The sequence below is a fragment of the Notolepis coatsorum genome, assembly GCF_963971535.1.
Source record: "Notolepis coatsorum genome assembly, chromosome: 12".
NCBI classification, from domain to species: domain Eukaryota; kingdom Metazoa; phylum Chordata; class Actinopteri; order Aulopiformes; family Paralepididae; genus Notolepis; species Notolepis coatsorum.
The window spans coordinates 49,320,406-49,339,061 of NC_140176.1; the positions used below are offsets into that span (position 1 = coordinate 49,320,406).

The following is an 18,656-nucleotide window of genomic DNA, read 5'->3' on the forward strand; positions in this document are numbered from 1 at the left end:
ATTTTTGTGATACACATATTGAGAATATTGCTGAAATGGCAGTTATACAGGAAAGCATAGGCTCTGTAAAATAGTACACCACTCTATAGACTACAGTAGAGCTTAATTTATAGACTAATATAATATAAATATATCTTACAATCATACAATTAAAATTAAATACATTCATGATTTTATATTAATAATTTGATATTCCATATAAAATATTAATTAATCACGTTAATTGTTTGTATACAACATATTATATATAAAAATATTTTTAGTAGGACCCTAACACAACATGGTCTTGGTCTCTACATCATCAGTTATGCCCTCAACCCTCTCAACAAAAGCTTTGCAGCAGTGGCTTATGCCTCAATATGATCATCCATGCTTATCGTCTACATTATGGGGACATTTTCCCTCGTATTCCTGGATCCTTCTCAGAAGAGTCCCGCCATTTTCTTCAAGTTACTCTGCCTCCACTTTGGCAGGCGTCGGAAGTCGGAGCGGCTCGTACCGAGCAGGTCCTCAAAATCCATATCAGAGAGGTAGTCCTGCAAAACAGAACAAGAGCAGTTGATGGGAGGTGAGAAATAATGGTTCATCCTGACCCCTACTGGACACGTGGCGCTATTACAGTTGCACTATCGCCCCTCACACCCACAAGGCTCCACCGCTGATAATAAAGCTCAGTGGGCTCAGCCTTTCTCCACAGCACCTCCCAGTGGCTCATAGCACCTTCCCAGGTATTCCAGCCTTTTAACCACAGATAAGAACACACAATACAGGTCTGCCAGGCTCTCACTGAGGAGAGAGACGGCCGTGCACTAGCAGCTAGATCCACGGCACCGTGCCCACCTCTTTCCTGCCGGGGTCCACTCCCTGAGGCAGCTCACTGGGGCCCTTGTTGAGGAGGAGCTCTGGTTTCAGATACTGATCGGAACCCACAGGCGTGGAGGACATGTTACCCGCAGGCGAGGGGAACGGGGCGTCTCCGTGTGATGGGGTCAGGGCGCCTCCGGGTGACGGGGTCAGGGCGCCTCCGGGTGAAGGGGTCAGGGTGACCTGGGCCCTCAGGCTGGGCGGGGTTGAGGGACCGGAGGGCATCGGGGATTGGCCCCCTCCGTGCTGCCTGTAGACTGGGGGGGAGCTGATTGGGCCTCCAGGGGCCCGGTAGCCCCCTCCTCCAACTCCACCCGGGCTCTTACTCACATCCGTGTCGTTCAGATTCTACAGACATAAGACACGTCAAATGTGTGGGGGTCACAATACACTACGTTTGCTGTGTTCTCACATCAGAGAGAAGGTTGAGAGTATCGTCAGAATCTAGATTCAGTTTGTGAGGGATTATTAGATACTTAAGTTATTGAGTTAGTGGTTAGTTCAGTGTCACTTACTACAGAGATCTGCGAGAGAGACGCTGGGTCACTCAGCTTTCTCTTCAGCTCCTCGTAGGAGTTGCCTCCCTGCTGGAGAAGGTGGGTTAGTTCTGGACGTTAGTGATTAGTTAGAAGAAAAGTGATATTTAGACAACTGTGATTCCTGAGAACATATCCAGCTCGTGCATTTTCTTTTTTCTTTTTTGGTAATTTATACACTCTGAGCCCCTTAGTTTGAAAGGAAGTATTCATTTCTTATGCCACAAAGGAATAGCAGTGATTTGATTGGCTATTCACTTTAGCAGTTCAATTCAAATGGTGACACACATTCCATGCGTGAAGTGCCACTGTTATTGATTACCAAGATGGCTGTGTGTGTCGAAGTACAGGAATACTATGAATTGATTAAACCAGTGACATCATCGCCCGTTCAAATCTCTCAACCTTTCTGAAAACACTGCAATGATGTACGATATCTCTTCACCAATCACCAGTCTCAACACAGCTGTGATAAGTAAAAGGAATATTTTGCCTTGTAATCTAAAGATTTGTTTGCAAGGCCTGTTTTTAAATTTAGTTGATGAGGTCACTGAAGAGAGAGAGAGGAGGGGGGGGGGTTAATGTGTGATGTCATTGTTGGTGTCATTCAAATCAAATCAAATGTATTCATAAAGCCCGCAATCACAGGTTAATGTCCCCATGGGCTGGACAAGTCTTCTTTAAACAAGTCAAGAAGAAACATCACAATAAATCAAGAACAAACAAAAAACATCATGAAATCCAAAACAACACTCACAGACATATACCCCAGCGAAGGTAAGGAAAAACTCACTAAAAACTTAGCAATAGGAAAAAAGCACCACAGGCAATTTGGAGGAGAGAACCCTTAGAAGGGCCGTTCAAGGGGCGATCCCCCTGCTTGGATATCAGGGATAGTAGTGTTGCTAAGGATGATCGGTGGGTGGAGAATAAAACAGGCAAAATAGTTGGTATGTATGAACATATACGTGTAATAAACACATGTCATTATTGAGTTAAGGATTCACTAAGGCCCTCTAGAGGGGTATTGAGGTGAGGATTCACAAAGGCCCTCTAGAGGGGTATTGAGGTATTGAGGTGAGGATTCACAAAGGCCCTCTAGAGGGGTATTGAGGTATTGCGGTGAGGATTCACAAAGGCCCTCTAGAGAGGTATTGAGGTGAGGATTCACAAAGGCCCTCTAGAGGGGTATTGAGGTATTGAGGTGAGGATTCACTAAGGCCCTCTAGAGGGGTATTGAGGTATTGAGGTGAGGATTCACAAAGGCCCTCTAGAGAGGTATTGAGGTGAGGATTCACAAAGGCCCTCTAGAGGGGTATTGAGGTATTGCGGTGAGGATTCACAAAGGCCCTCTAGAGGGGTATTGAGGTATTGCGGTGAGGATTCACTAAGGCCCTCTAGAGGGGTATTGAGGTATTGAGGTGAGGATTCACAAAGGCCCTCTAGAGGGGTATTGAGGTATTGCGGTGAGGATTCACTAAGGCCCTCTAGAGGGGTATTGAGGTGAGCCTGGACTCACGCTCTGCCTGTGGGGGTCCCACGCATTGAACCAGCCGGTAAACGTGGGCGGCTCATGACCCTGTTTGACAGAGATGATGGGGGTGTCGGGGTCTCGAGCCGCCGGGTGGGTCTTCAGGTACTCCAGTGCACTGGTACATGACTCCTTTGTCTCCTGTTTGTTAGCTGAGCGACCAATCCACAGGAAGATCTGAGGTGAATGAACACACACACACACACACACACACACACACACACACACACACACACACACACACACACACACACACACACACACACACACACACACACACACACACACACACACACACACACACACACACACACACACACACAAGATAAGGGGTTTCATTCATAAACACTATAAATCCCTTATAGAGCGAGACTGAGAGAGTTAGATGATATTCATTACTCAAACTCTTGCTCATTGACAAAGCATTGATTGTCTGTTTAGAGAAGAACTCAATAGCTATATATGTGTATGTTGGAGTATTAAAAAGCAAAACTGAAACGGTTATTAAAAGACTCAAGTACAGTCATATATACAAAAGAGGTGAAATATGCTAAATCTTTCTCACAAATGTGATTTTCAGGTTTTATTGACTGTTGATATGAAATATATATCAAGCTATTTTCACGTCTGACTTTCTCTTTGCTTATTGTGACATAACTCATTCCATAAAGTATTTCACTTGAAAAAAAGAAGAAGAAATTCCACTGCTCTCATTGTTTGTCAAACATAATGCATTTCATAATGATTTGTAATACAACCAAACCCTGACTGAGGGTTGAGACTGCCAATGCTTTCCGTGTGTTGTTTCACTTAAGTGCATTTACGCTGGCTCTCGAATAAAACCAAGAGAAGAAACCTGATGAGCATCTATTTTATTCATGGTCTAGCCAGGAGATCTGGCAATGGCAATTTACTCAAACTCTTGCTCATTGACGAAGCACCTCACTCGTTCAAGTCAATCACCTCAGGAATTCACTCACTCACGGTTAGCCACTCTACCCCTAGTGGCAGCTCACAGGAATGGCACTTTGTGTAACATCAATGTATGATGATGAATGCTCTGCATCTATGACACGTCTGTGTCCTTGTTTAATCCTCTTCTAATTGAGGTGACTGAGCTCCACTGTGCTAAACGTCTGCACGCTCTGCCAACCAGCTCCTAAAGCCAGCAGGGGGCCCTTATTATTCTGCATGTTATATTCTGCCCCCCTTGACCTCTGACCTCCTCCCAGGTATCCAGTAGCATGACGTCATCCTCGTCCAGATCAGTCTGGGTGAAATCATCCACCTCAGTCATGCGGAAGCGGCCCGTCTGATTGGAGCATTCGAATAGCCGAGGACTGTGGGGTGGCTCCTCGTTCTGCAGTCTGACAGGTCGACAGGTCACATGGCCAGCAGGTTATTAACAGTGGTGTGTGTGTGTGTGTGTGTGCGTGTGTGTCATATCACACACATCAAAATACAAATATGAATTTATTAACGTGATGTGTGTGCATGTATGCTTCTTTGCGGATGTATACATAATACTTGTTCTATATTTACTGACTCACCCACTGACTTGTGTGTGTTTTTCTTAGATTTGAATGTAGGCGTATCAACTATAGAAATGCAGTGCATTGCGGCTAGGTGGCGCAGCGGACATTGCACTCATCACCAACGCAAGAGACACTGTGTTCGACTCCGGCTGTCGGCGTTGCCTCCGGCCTGGGCCAGTCGTCATACTAACTCAATTGGCAGAGTTAGCGGGTGGAAGTCAATGGGTGGTAATCTGGACGTTGTGGACAGCGACTCCTACAGGTCGGTTGGGGACGCCTGCACAGCAGAGACAGGAAATGGCGGGGGTAGTGTGAGCCTCCCACACGTTACACCTCGCCAATGAGAGTCCGCGCTGGCAGGTGAAAAGATGTGACAGGCTGCCTCCTCGTGTATCGGAGGGGACACGTGATGCAAGGCTTCTATCCTCCCTACAACCGGCCAGTGGGGGGCATATGCGAGCAACGTTCAAGACAGGGGAGGGCAGAATTGGCACAGCGGGTAATTGGGATGGGAGAAAAATAGAAAAAGAGGAGAAAAAGTGGATAAAAAAAAGAAATGCAGTGCATTTACCATTCCATTTACCATCAAGTGCTCATGTTTAAATGGATAGGGGACTCGTTGCCCGCCGAGACACTCCTTCCCATACAGGAGAGCTGCAGTGTTTCAGTCTAGCAAGCTGGGAAGTATAAATCTCTGACTGTAGTGACTGATTTTGTGATACACTGGACTTAAGCTGTCACGTCGCTGAGTGGACAATGGAACAGAGAATGTGTACGCAATTTGCTCTAATTTGTTTAATTTGATTGATGATGACGACATTAATCTATTCAATAGATAGATTCTATTGCACACTTTTTTTTAAATGTTTTTCCCTTGCAGAATTCCTGCACTTAATCAATGTCTTGATGAATGCAATGTGTATCATTACAGTATAATGTCATTGGTGGCTAACCATGTTTCCCTCTTGGTGGATTCATAAAGTTTATCAATCAATCAATCTAAACTCACCAGACCCCCTTTGTCATGTACATCAAACAAATCCACCTTTCATCTTCCTGTGTACCAGGCTAGCTTATTGCACCAACCCTGACTTCTAATCAACGCTGACGTGAAAGCGGGATGAGTGTGTTCTGAATCTGCGTGTACCTCTTGTCGCTGGCATAGGGGGCCTTGCCTCCGAGAGCCACCCAGAATTCGGCGGGCTCCTGTCCCTCCATCACCACCTGCTTGTCCTGCTTGGAGAGCACGTTGGACATGGTCCTCCCCATCACCCGCTCGTCACCACTGCAGCCCTGGACACGGACGTAAGACATTCTTTATTATGCTGCATGTAATATAGTGATAGCAGAGATATTAAATTCCAATAAATGCCAAAAGCAGAATTTACCTTTCCATACCACAGGTAACACATGCGCTCAGTCTTGAGCAGGAAGACGTCGTTGGTGTTGAGAGACGAGGCTCTGGCCGGTACCTCAGTAGCTTTAGTGTTGAACTCATTGGTCCCTCTTACCTGGAACAGCCTGGCACCAGGGTCAGGGTTCACCACACCCTGTCTGCCGGTGCCACCCTGTAAACATGAATGCACAGACGCACACACGCGCACACACACACACACACACACACACACACACACACACACACACACACACACACACACACACACACACACACACACACACACACACACACACACACACACACACACACACACACACACACACACACACACACACACACACACACACACACACACACACACACACACACACACACACACACACACACACACACACACACACACACACACACACACACACACATGAAAAGACCTGCACAAACAAATCCATAATCAGTATGTTGTACAGTATGTGTTGTTCCTGATGGTTTCTGATTTTCAAGACCAATTTTCCAATGAGAGATGATAGTTTGCTACTACTAATACTACTCCTCCTCCTCCTGCTACCACCACCACTACTACTACAGTACTCCTACTACTACTCCTACTACATGGTAAATGGATTGCATTTATATAGTGCTTTTATCCAAAGCACTTTACAATTTATTCCTCACATTCACCCATTCACTCACACATTCACACACCGACGGCCGAGGCAACCAATGCAACGTGCCAACCTACTCATCGGGAGCAATTAGGGGTTGCGCTTGTCGGGAGGAGTGGGGAATAGAACCAGGAACCTTCCGATTACCAGACAACCGCTCTACCTACTGAGTCACTGTCGCCCCACTACTACTACTATTACTACTACTACTGCTACTCCTACTACTGCTACTGCTACTGCTACTACTACTATTACTACTACTATTACTCCTACTCCTACTCCTACTCCTACTGCTACTCCTACTACTACTCCTACTGCTACTACTACTACTACTACTGCTACTCCTACTACTACTACTACTACTACTACTACTACTACTACTACTACTACTACTACTACTACTACTACTACTATTACTACTACTACTACTACTCCTACTACTACTACTACTACTGCTGCTACTACTACTACTACTAACTATTACTACTACTACTGCTACTCCTACTACTGCTACTCCTACTACTGCTACTCCTACTACTACTGCTACTACTGCTACTACTACTAATTTGTTGTGCCCTTCCTGATGACTTGTCGTACAGAACTTGTAAGTTGCTTTGGATAAAAGCGTCAGCTAAGGGGAGCTCCCGTAGCTCACTGCATATCTCGGCGCTATTTCTGCGTCGGGGAAAACCGTGCTCGTCACGGATCTGGGGGACACGAGTTCGATTCCCGGACCCGCCGTCATTTCTCAGAATGTCTTCCCCTGCTCTACATCCCTTTTTTAACCTGTTTCTGTCTGTCATGCTTGACCAGAAAAGCGATAAACGCTAAAAAATAAATGACTAAATGTAAATGTAAATGTAATATTACTACTACTACTACTATTACTACTACTACTATTACTACTATTACTACGACTACTACTACTACTCCTATTACTCATACTACTACTACTCCTACTAGTACTACTCCTACTACTACTACTAATACTACTACTCAAAATACCCACTCTATACCCAGAATTTCTTGCAAACTACAGGCCGATTTCCAACTTTCCATCAGTTTTTTGCCCCGACCATAGCACAGAAACAGCCCTGGTCAGGGTCACTAATGACCTGCTGATGACAGCAGATGCTGGCTCTCCATCTCTCCTCATCCCCTTGTATACACGTAACCTCCACTCTGGAACTGCCAACTTTCTCACACTTCCCAGGATCAAACTCTGTACCATGGGAGATCGGGCCTTCTGCTTGATCTGCTCATCTGAGGACACCACAGGACTGTGGATGCTTTTAAACGTGGCTTAAAACATGTTTAATGTTTTTAACCTGTAGCCATTTGAGATTGTCAAATGTAAAGTGCAATATAAATACAATTTATTATTATTATTATTATTATTATTACTCCTCCCCTGCTCTTACTACTTCTGCTAGTACAACTACAATGACTATTACAACAACTGCTACTCCTACAACTCCTCCTCCTCCTACTACTACTATTACTACCACTACCACTACTACTTCAACCAGAGGCCAGCATGGACAGAGTCAAGAGCCTTTGTGAGGTGAGGTCACCGGACACCATGTACCGGCACCTCTCCTGTATCTGACGAGTGGTGAAAATCATGTCACGTTCCTCCTGCAGGGCGAAAGCCGCATTGTGACTCAGGGAGGATCTCTTCTGCCGGCGGTAGTAGTTTATCTGCCAGGATGCAGGTCGATATTTGGCCTGGAGTGATAGTAGTTGCCACAGTCAGCCGTATCTCCTTCCTTGAAAACTGTGACAATAAGGGCATCCCTGAGTCCAGCAGGGATTTCCTCCTTGTCCCAGATCTTGCGGGGCAGGTTATGGATGTGGAGCAAAAGTTCTGGGCCGCCTTCTTTGGGGATTCATGCCGGGAGCCGATCAGGTGCAGAGGCCTCATTATCGCCTACTTTTTTTTTTTTTTTTTTTGCTACCGGGCAGTCCGGTAGAGAGAGAGAGAGAGAGAGAGGAGGAATGGGAGATAGACCGGGGAAGACATTCGGCAAAGATCACCGGGTCCGGGAGTCGATGCGGTGTGCGGTATGCAGTGCGCCACTCGGGCGCCCCTATCGCCCACTTTTCTGATGGGCTCCAGGACCTCATTTATGTTCTGGGAGCTCACATGCTTTATGGCCAACTTAAGAAAAGGAAAGTGCACCCAAGGGGGGGGGGGGGGGGGGGGGGGGGGGCAGAAAAGGTTCAAAGACTACCTAAAAACCCGCCTGTCTTGCTGGGAAGAGATGGACAGAAACCAAGAGAGAAGGACGGTCTATGAAGGAACAGCACAGCAGCAAAAGGAACTCCACCGTGCCACCAGAAGAAAAGAGGCAACAAAGAATGGAGAGATCTACCACCACTGCTCCTCCACCTACCACTACCACTCCTCCACCTACCACTACTGCTCCTCCACCTACCACTACTGCTCCTCCACCTACCACTACTGCTCCTCCACCTACCACTACTGCTCCTCCACCTACCACTACCGCTCCTCCACCTACCACTACTGCTCCTCCACCTACCACTACCGCTCCTCCACCTACCACTACTGCTCCTCCACCTACCACTACTGCTCCTCCACCTACCACTACTGCTCCTCCACCTACCACTACTGCTCCTCCACCTACCACTACCGCTCCTCCACCTACCACTACTGCTCCTCCACCTACCACTACTGCTCCTCCACCTACAACCTACCACTACTGCTCCTCCACCTACCACTACTGCTCCTCCACCTACCACTACCGCTCCTCCACCTACCACTACCACTCCTCCACCTACCACTACCGCTCCTCCACCTACCGCTCCTCCACCTACCGCTCCTCCACCTACCACTACTGCTCCTCCACCTACCACTACTGCTCCTCCACCTACCACTACTGCTCCTCCACCTACCACTACCACTCCTCCACCTACCACTACCGCTCCTCCACCTACCGCTCCTCCACCTACCACTACCGCTCCTCCACCTACCACTACCGCTCCTCCACCTACCGCTCCTCCACCTACCACTGCCGCTCCTCCACCTACCACTACTGCTCCTCCACCTACCACTACTGCTCCTCCACCTACCACTACTGCTCCTCCACCTACCACTACTGCTCCTCCACCTACTGCTCCTCCACCTACCACTACCGCTTCTCCACCTACCACTACTGCTCCTCCACCTACCACTACTGCTCCTCCACCTACCACTACTGCTCCTCCACCTACCACTGCCGCTCCTCCACCTACCACTGCCGCTCCTCCACCTACCACTACTGCTCCTCCACCTACCACTACCGCTCCTCCACCTACCACTACCGCTCCTCCACCTACCACTACCGCTCCTCCACCTACCACTACTGCTCCTCCACCTACCACTACTGCTCCTCCACCTACCACTACCGCTCCTCCACCTACCACTACTGCTCCTCCACCTACCACTACCGCTCCTCCACCTACCACTGCCGCTCCTCCACCTACCACTGCCGCTCCTCCACCTACCACTGCTGCTCCTCCACCTACCGCTCCTCCACCTACCACTGCTGCTCCTCCACCTACCACTGCTGCTCCTCCACCTACCACTACTGCTCCTCCACCTACCACTGCTGCTCCTCCACCTACCACTGCTGCTCCTCCACCTACTACTCCCACTCCTCCACCTACCACTACCGCTCCTCCACCTACCACTACTGCTCCTCCACCTACCACTACTGCTCCTCCACCTACCACTACTGCTCCTCCACCTACCACTACTGCTCCTCCACCTACCACTGCTGCTCCTCCACCTACCACTGCTGCTCCTCCACCTACCACTACTGCTCCTCCACCTACCACTACTGCTCCTCCACCTACCACTACTGCTCCTCCACCTACCACTGCTGCTCCTCCACCTACCACTACCGCTCCTCCACCTACCACTGCTGCTCCTCCACCTACCACTGCTGCTCCTCCACCTACTACTCCCACTCCTCCACCTACCACTACCGCTCCTCCACCTACTGAAGAATTATTGTCTGAACTGTCAGATGCAAACTGGCTGTGTGACTTTGATATGTTTGACATAACCTAGCATCTCGCCCAATTGAATCAGAAGCTGCAGGGACATAAACAAGTCCCACCCAAAACTTTACCAATAGTTGTGAACTGAACTGAGACCCTTATGTTGTTATTTTTTTGTACAGTTACAGTTGTGTGTTCATGCAGACACATGTTTTCTGTAATCAAACTATATCCCATTAGTTGGATGTATGGCCTCTGCAAGGTTGTGTGCAGCCATTTGTTTTTGTAACATGTCCCACATGTTCTTAGCAGTTCACACTTGTTGGTTGCACCATAGTTCTGCCCCTCTTGACTGTGACAAAAAGGTTTTGAACAAACTTAATGTCATAGCTTGTATTTGATGATATTCTTCTTTGTTATTTACTTGAATGGTTTGATCATTGATTGATGGAGTACTATAGGGTTCTTAACCTGATAAACTAAAAGGATTTATGTTAAAATAACATAAGCTAACATATATTTGTACATCTATGCAAATGCATATGCATTATGTGTAACTTGAATAAGTAATAAATACAGAAACAATATGTTTAACAATATGTAAAGGAGTAGTTACATTTATTTTACATTACATTACATTTACATTTATACAGTAACCATAAGGCTGATGTGGTCCTCTGTGAAAATTTGTTTGACACCCCTGCTCTATATAAATGCAGTCCATTTAGAACTACTACATTTGCAGTTGAGCATTTCACAGATTCCGCTGCAAAAACAAACAGAGAACCAGATCTCACCTCAAAGATGACGAGTTTGCCCTTGAAAATGGCCAGGAAGTGGCGCGGCTCCTTCCCCATGACCATCCTGACCTGGACAGGGGCTCCGTTGTACTTGTCATCCACGTTGACGGCCTGGTAGGCAGAAGCTGCGATTTCATCCTGGGTGGCGTGGCGACCCTGGCAAAAAAATAATAATAATAACGTCAAGCAGGGGCATAAGTAGTATGGTATGTCAAAAGGTGAGGAGAGCAACTTAGCTAATGCCTCCTGAATTAATGAATGATCATTGCATTTACATAGCACTTTTCTAGACACTCAAATATATTTAAAATGTAGGGTGAAAATGGCCTCCTATACCACCACTGTGTAGCACCCAACCTTGGGCTATGCAGGCTCAATGGCTGCCATACACTGGCACCAGGCACACATCACACTACACATCAGGAGACAGCGATTGATATCAGCCAATTAAGGGGGAGGGATGATTAGGTGGCCTTGATGTCAGAGACCTGATTGGGAATTTGGCCAGGAAAGTGGGGGAACCCCCTACTGTTTGCGATAGGCTCTAATGACTTGAATGAATTCAGTCGGGACCTCGGTTTAACGCCTCATCTGAGCTGTACAGTGTCCCTATCACTGTAACACTGTAACTATTACTGCCCCAGTGCTCCCTGTTGGAGACCACAGGACCAGGAGTCCGCAGCTCTACCCATGTAGCCACACTGCCGGCCACTATGGGTTTTTATCCTTTGCCCAATGCCCATGGTGTCAAATTATTGTAAACTAAAACACTGAAACATATCAAACATGACATTTACAATACTTTTCTCTGTGGTGCACTGACCTGCCACATGTAGAGTATATATTGCTTTCGGTTGGACCTCTGGTATGAGTAGAGGACCAGGTAGCAGTCTCCACCGTAGAACTGCCCATAGGTGCTGGGGTCCACCTCCTTTAGCTCCAGGTCCTCAATACGCCACACCTGGCATTGGCATTAAAGGGGAACACCACCAATTTTGATTTGATAATTGCACATGTCATTCCAATGTATGAAAAATATTGGTGAACATGAAGAACTCTCTGCTCTGTAGACAATGAATTGGGAAATAATGGTGACACCTCGAGCACTCAGGGGAATGCTGTTTTACGTACACTACTGTAGAATAAAGCTCATTTGGGTATAAAAACTCAAACAAGCATTCTGTTGGTCCACACAATCAGCCTCCCATTCATTGTATATAGAGCAGCTCCAGCAGTTAATACCTGATGATGTTACTTACAGGTCATACTTTTGTAGTTTCTGGCTTTGGGAGAAAATATCTCATGTTTACAATTCATTGAACTTTCTATAGGTCATGTAAATAACATTTTAATTCTCAAGTTGGGTGATGTACCCCTTTACGCATTGAAATCTTCAAATGTTGATTATATTAGTTTAGATTAGATTAAAATCAGATCAGATGTATGTACAGAGTTGTAGTATTAATATGTACAGTGATACAGGTATAAAGACACTGGTAGTAATTCATACTGTTCAGCAGTGTAACTAGTAAGGGATATGTACAGATATAGATATAGTATCTACAGATGTGTAAAAAGGATTATATGCAGGTATGTACAGACAGATGTGGATATATATATATATGGTAGAATATATGTATATGGTATTGTGACAGATCTCCTCCCCCCTCCCATGGATATGTGAAGGATGGGAGATACTTCTGCCACGGAAGGAGTAGAGTTAGGTAGCTGATTAGTACTGATAGAACACACCTGCGCATCATTAGTCCACCCACATCTCACGTGCACACACCCAGTCCCACACACTACATAACCACTAGGTTAGAGAGGAGTAAGTGGAGCGGAGGTGAGGTTGGAGTTGTTGTATGGAGAGAGAGAGAGAGAGAGAGAGAGAGATTGTGTATTCGGAGTTGTGAAGGTGAGAGGTAGTAATAGGAGAGGTAAAGGCGAGTAGGTGTTATTTGTGTATTGGACCCTGGACTGGCTGAGATACCCCCTTGTGTACTGACCCTGGACTGGACGACTACCCCGAATTGTGAACAATCCATTTTTCGGTCTGCGAGCCTGTTTTGTGTTTTTGACCCTCGGACTGAATCTCAACGATTATTTAGCTTTTCCCCTCTGGATTCTGCCCTGAATTCAATAAATACTTGTATTGATTGATATTGCTCTTGTGTGGACATTCGAATTTGTTTGTATTTGAACCGTGGCGAGCCTGAACACCACCAGCTTTGTCACAGTATATACAGCATTATTGTATCATACAGTTATATGGGTTATATGCAGGTGTATAAGTAGGTATATATTTTTTTTGTATCCACTTTTTCTCCTTATTTTCTATTTTTCTCCCATCCCAATTTCGTATCGCCAATTCTCCCTTTCAATTCTCCCCTCCCCTGTCTTGAACGTTGCTAGACTATGCCTCCCACTGGTCGGCTGTAGTGAGGATAGAAGCCTTGCATCACGTGTCCCCTCCGGTACACGAGGAGGCAGCCTGTCGCATCTTTTCACCAGACAGCGCGGACTCTGTGGCGAGGAGTAACGCATGGGAGGCTCACGCTGCCCCCGATACTTCCTGTCTCTGCTGTACAGGCGTCACCCGACCGACCTGTAGGAGTCGCTGTCCACAACGTCCAATCCCCACCCATCTACTTTCTGGCTACCTCTGCCAATTGAGATAGTATGACGGAGTCTCTTGCATTGGTGACAAGCGCAATCTCCGCTACGCCACCCAGCCGCCCCTTATAAGTAGGTATCTTCAAGGTCTCTCTACCATTTTGCATGTGTGGATGTCTGTGACGGAGCGGCTCCATCACTGACTCCGAGCAGCACGCACGCACACATAATGGCTTCACCAGATAAAAGGTTACAGTGTAGGTATCTGAGGGAAACGCCTCACAATAAGTGTTGGAATGTCATCGTGATGTTATTGTGGAACACACCTGACATTCGAGGTAGTATAGTATTTTTGTTATTTTGATTATGTCACTGTTTTTGAAATGTCACCTCTGCACCATGGATAATGGATTATGGCAATAAAGCAACACCAACATATTTTATTCCGACTACGCCATCATTTGTGTGAGTTTGGAGGGGAGATAAAAAGGACCCCGTCACAATGTCCTTACATCACGAGTGTGTGAATGTCTTCCTCACCTGGACCTCTCCAGAGCCGTCGTCCACCATGCGCTGCTGCGCGGCCAGTTCAGGGTGTGCATGGAGCTCCATCACGTCGAACTTCACCTGGTCCACCTTAGCTATAGGGGGGACATGGTATACGTACCATACACACCATGTCAAACCAGAGTAGTGACTGTGAGTGAGATATGTGTGGTTTGCCTGTCGTTAAGAGAGCTCACAATGACCTAGACCGGCGGTTCTCAACCCTTTTTTGGTTTGCCTGTTCGCGACCCCTGTACATAGACAAGCTTTGTAAGAACTTTGACTCAGAATAATACTTTTTTGCCCCCCATTTCAGGCTATTTACCTTGATTAAGGGTTGGAGGAGGGCTTTAGAATTCAAATGTTCTTCATTTCACATGATCAATCAATCAATCAAATTTATTTATAAAGCACATTTCACATGACGCGTGTCAACCAAAGTGCTGTACAGAGGGTAAATACACAAGATACATATAGACAACAATCACACTCCGTTTTATGGGAGGGCACACAGGCAAACACATAGAAAAACAGGGCATGAGTCAGTGAACGGGAAAGGCTAGTAGGTAGAAGTGGGTTTGAGCCTCGATTTGAAGGCATCTATCGAGGGGGCGAGCCTAATGGAGGTGGGGATGCTGTTCCACAGTTCAGGGGCTGCGATAGCAAAGGCACGGCCCCCCCTGAGCTTGAGGTTAGACCTCCGGACTGTCAGGAGCCTCTGATCGGCTGACCTGAGGGACCTGGTGTTGGAATAGGGGGATAGGAGGTCTGAGATGTAGGAGGGTGTGTGACCATTAAGGGCTTTAAAAACAAATAGGAGAACCTTAAAATCTATCCTGTAGCGTACTGGGAGCCAATGAAGGGAGGCAAGGACGGGTGATGTGGTCTCTCTTGCGGGTTCCGGTCAACAGTCTGGCAGCAGCGTTTTGTACCAGTTGTAAGCGGGACAGGGAAGACTGGTTAATGCCTATATAGAGGGAGTTGCAGTAGTCTAATCTAGATGAAATGAAGGCGTGGATGACTCTCTGAAGGTCTGCAGGGGAGAGAAGGGCTTTGAGTTTGGCAATGGTGCGTAGTTGGAAAAAACATGCCTTTACCACTGAGTTTACTTGTCTGTCAAATTTAAATTGTGGATCAAAAATGACGCCTAGGTTCTTGACATACGGCTTGACCAGGGAGGACAGGTTGGCAAGGCTGTTGGTAAGGGTGGTGACAGCGTCTGGGGGACCGAAGAGGATTATTTCGGATTTGTTTTGATTTAGTTGTAGAGAGTTTTGTGCCATCCAACATTTAACATCATCCAGGCAGGATATGAGACTGTTAAGTAGAGACTGGTTGTTGGGTTTCAGGGAAACATAAAGCTGTGTGTCGTCAGCATAACAGTGAAAAGAGATGTTGTGCTTCTGAATGATTGGACCAAGGGGTAGCATGTAAAGGGAGAACAGGATCGGGCCAAGGATGGACCCTTGTGGGACCCCACAGGAGAGGGAGGTTGAGGGGGAGGAGCAGTTGGCGATGTTGACAGCAAAGCTTCTATTTGTGAGATAGGAGGAAAACCATGCTAATGCAGTGTCACTGACACCAACCCCATGTTGGAGACGATCTAATAAAATGGTGTGATCAACAGTGTCGAAGGCTGCACTGAGGTCAAGCAGCATTAAAATAGAGCAGTCACGGTTGTCAGCGGCGAGGAGTAGGTCATTTGACACTTTAAGGAGGGCTGATTCTGTGCTATGGCCAGTCCTGAACCCTGACTGAAATGTCTCCAGGATGCTGTTCTGGTGCAGGTAGGGAGACAATTGGCACAGAACAACCTTTTCAAGTATTTTTGACAGAAAAGGAAGCTTGGAAATGGGCCTGTAATTACTGTGCAGGGTGGGGTCAAGGTTTGGTTTTTTCAATAGGGGCTGGACTACTGCATGTTTAAAGCAGGATGGAACAGTACCAGTTGCCAGGGAGCTGTTAATAATGGAGAGGATGCTGGGACCGGTTGTGTGAAAAACCTGTTTCAGGAGAGCAGTGGGAACAGTGTCAAGGGGGCAGGTTGCAGGTTTCATAGAGGAAACTATCTCTGTGAGGGTGAGTAGACTGATGGGCTGAAAGCAGGTCAGTGTAGATGAGCAGACCAGAGGGACAGCTACATTACGTGTGGGGGGTGAGATGTTCCTTCTGATATTTTCAACTTTGGTGGTGAAAAAATTTGAGAATTCCTCACACTTAGCTGGGGACACATCCAGGCAGGTGCTGGGGGGGGGGGGGCTAATGAGAGAGTTGATGGTAGTGAACAGGGTCCTGGGGTTGTGGGAGTTGTTGATGAGGTCAGAAAAATATGTGATTCTCGCCGCTTTAACCGCTAGCTGGTAGTTAATGCGACTGTCCCTAAGCATTTCAAGTGAAACTTGAAGTTTGTCACGTTTCCACTTCCGCTCTGCCTTCCTATACTCTTTTCTCTGGGCTCTGGTGTTATCATTGAGCCAGGGCTGCCCTTTAGGCTTAGCTTTTTTCTGTCTAAGGGGGGCTACAGAGTCTAGAGTGGAGAGGCAGGTGGTGTTGAAAAGGGATGTAAGCTCTTCAGTGCTAAGATGGGAGGGAGAGGCTTCAATAGTGCAGGTGTTAGGGGCAGCTATGAAGGCAGTGGAGAACTTACTGGCAGTCGAGGGGTTAATGTTGCGAGAGAGACGTGCAGGGGGAAGGGGTTTGGGTGTGGGGAGTAACAGAGATAAGGTAAACATAACAGCAAGATGATCAGATGAGCATGCATTTGTTGTGATTAAACTAGACACTGGAAAACCAGATGTTAACACTAGATCTAGTGTATGGCCCAACCTGTGGGTAGAGTCAGTGACGAGCTGGGAGAGACCAAGCGAGTCAATCAGATGTAAAAAGTCTGACACCATAGGCTTGGAAGGGCAGCATACATGAATGTTAAAGTCTCCAAGGATCAAAACTTTGTCATGCTTTGACATAATAGTAGAGATAAAATCCGAAAATTGTAAAATAAAGTTCTTACTACTTGGCGGTCGATACACAAGAACAATTAGGAGGGGAGAGTCCAAGTCTAGCATAATCAACTGTACCTCGAAGCTGGAGAAATTATCACAGTTGAGAGCGCGGCAGTTGAAGGTTTTTTTAAACAGCACGGCCAGACCTCCTCCTCGTCCGGAGGATCTGGGTGCGCTGAAGAAATTGCAGTCATTGGGGCATAATTCAACGAGAGGCGCAAACTCGCCAACGGTTAGCCAGGTTTCAGTTAGCAGTAGGAAGTCCAGTCCGTTTTTGATCACAAAGTCATTTAAGACGAATGTTTTGTTGATAAAAGCATCTACAGGTAGGCTATACCAATTTGTATCTTTTCACAACCTCCTAAAATCATCTTGCGCCCCCCTCAGGGGTCCCAACCTCCAGGTGGACAACCATTGACCAAGACCAATAATGCTGTACTGTCCACGTTATCACGATTCCAATCCAAGGAATCTTTGCAGTTTTTTAGGGTAATATTAAAAAGTACTAGTACTCCTCACTTCAACTTCAATCAAATGTAAATATTTCAACACTCTTTCCATCTCTGTGTCAGGGTTTGGTATCACGGTAATATTGAGGTATCTTGTTGCAACCCCTACCTATCTTCCCCACGCTGTAGGCGGTCCCCAGGCCTTGGGTCTGTCCCTTCTCTCTCCAGGACTTGAAGAGGTGTTTAAACATGGCCGACTCGCCCCCCTCGCTCATCACCTCCACGTTGGTGCCGGATGGGTAGTTCTTGGCGTTGATGAAGCTCTGGGAGAGGCGGGTGGATAGATGTGGGTAACGTCAGCACAGCATGAAACAGTTGGTGCTCTTTAATACGCTACACGTTTCTTAAACATACAATGCAGTCGCTGATCGCTACAGGTGAGACTGATTCTGTATGATAACAATCTGGCCCCTATACAAATTTGATAAAAGAAAAACAATCTGGCCCCTATCTTTGGTGTTTTGTAGGTGTCCATTAGACTGGATAGAAACGACTTTCTGGTATACCATGGTTATCTCTAATGGTACACTAAAGATGGCTGCCATAGATTCTTTATATTTTTTCTATATAGAGAAATTGAATGTGCATATAGTGCAGAGACTATCTCCGAAATTGGAGTATGACTTTTTAATTTTTATATTCAGACAACAT

At 46.7% G+C, this 18,656-nt stretch overlaps 1 protein-coding gene across 1 annotated transcript in view; it reads right to left on the minus strand.

The window, feature by feature from the left end:
- Positions 1 to 422: 422 nt before the first annotated feature.
- The window catches only part of vill (villin-like), a gene marked incomplete at both ends in the record, with an annotated part of 29,505 nt that continues 11,271 nt past the window's right edge, over positions 423 to 18,656 (minus strand). Inside the window, 11 exons of the mRNA XM_084326207.1 lie at positions 423 to 536; positions 841 to 1,212; positions 1,380 to 1,448; positions 2,920 to 3,108; positions 4,154 to 4,298; positions 5,614 to 5,759; positions 5,855 to 6,034; positions 11,330 to 11,488; positions 12,156 to 12,293; positions 14,489 to 14,589; positions 18,115 to 18,268. Of these exons, the coding sequence (XP_084182333.1) occupies positions 423 to 536; positions 841 to 1,212; positions 1,380 to 1,448; positions 2,920 to 3,108; positions 4,154 to 4,298; positions 5,614 to 5,759; positions 5,855 to 6,034; positions 11,330 to 11,488; positions 12,156 to 12,293; positions 14,489 to 14,589; positions 18,115 to 18,268 (1,767 nt within the window). The remainder of the gene's footprint in view (positions 537 to 840; positions 1,213 to 1,379; positions 1,449 to 2,919; positions 3,109 to 4,153; positions 4,299 to 5,613; positions 5,760 to 5,854; positions 6,035 to 11,329; positions 11,489 to 12,155; positions 12,294 to 14,488; positions 14,590 to 18,114; positions 18,269 to 18,656) is intronic.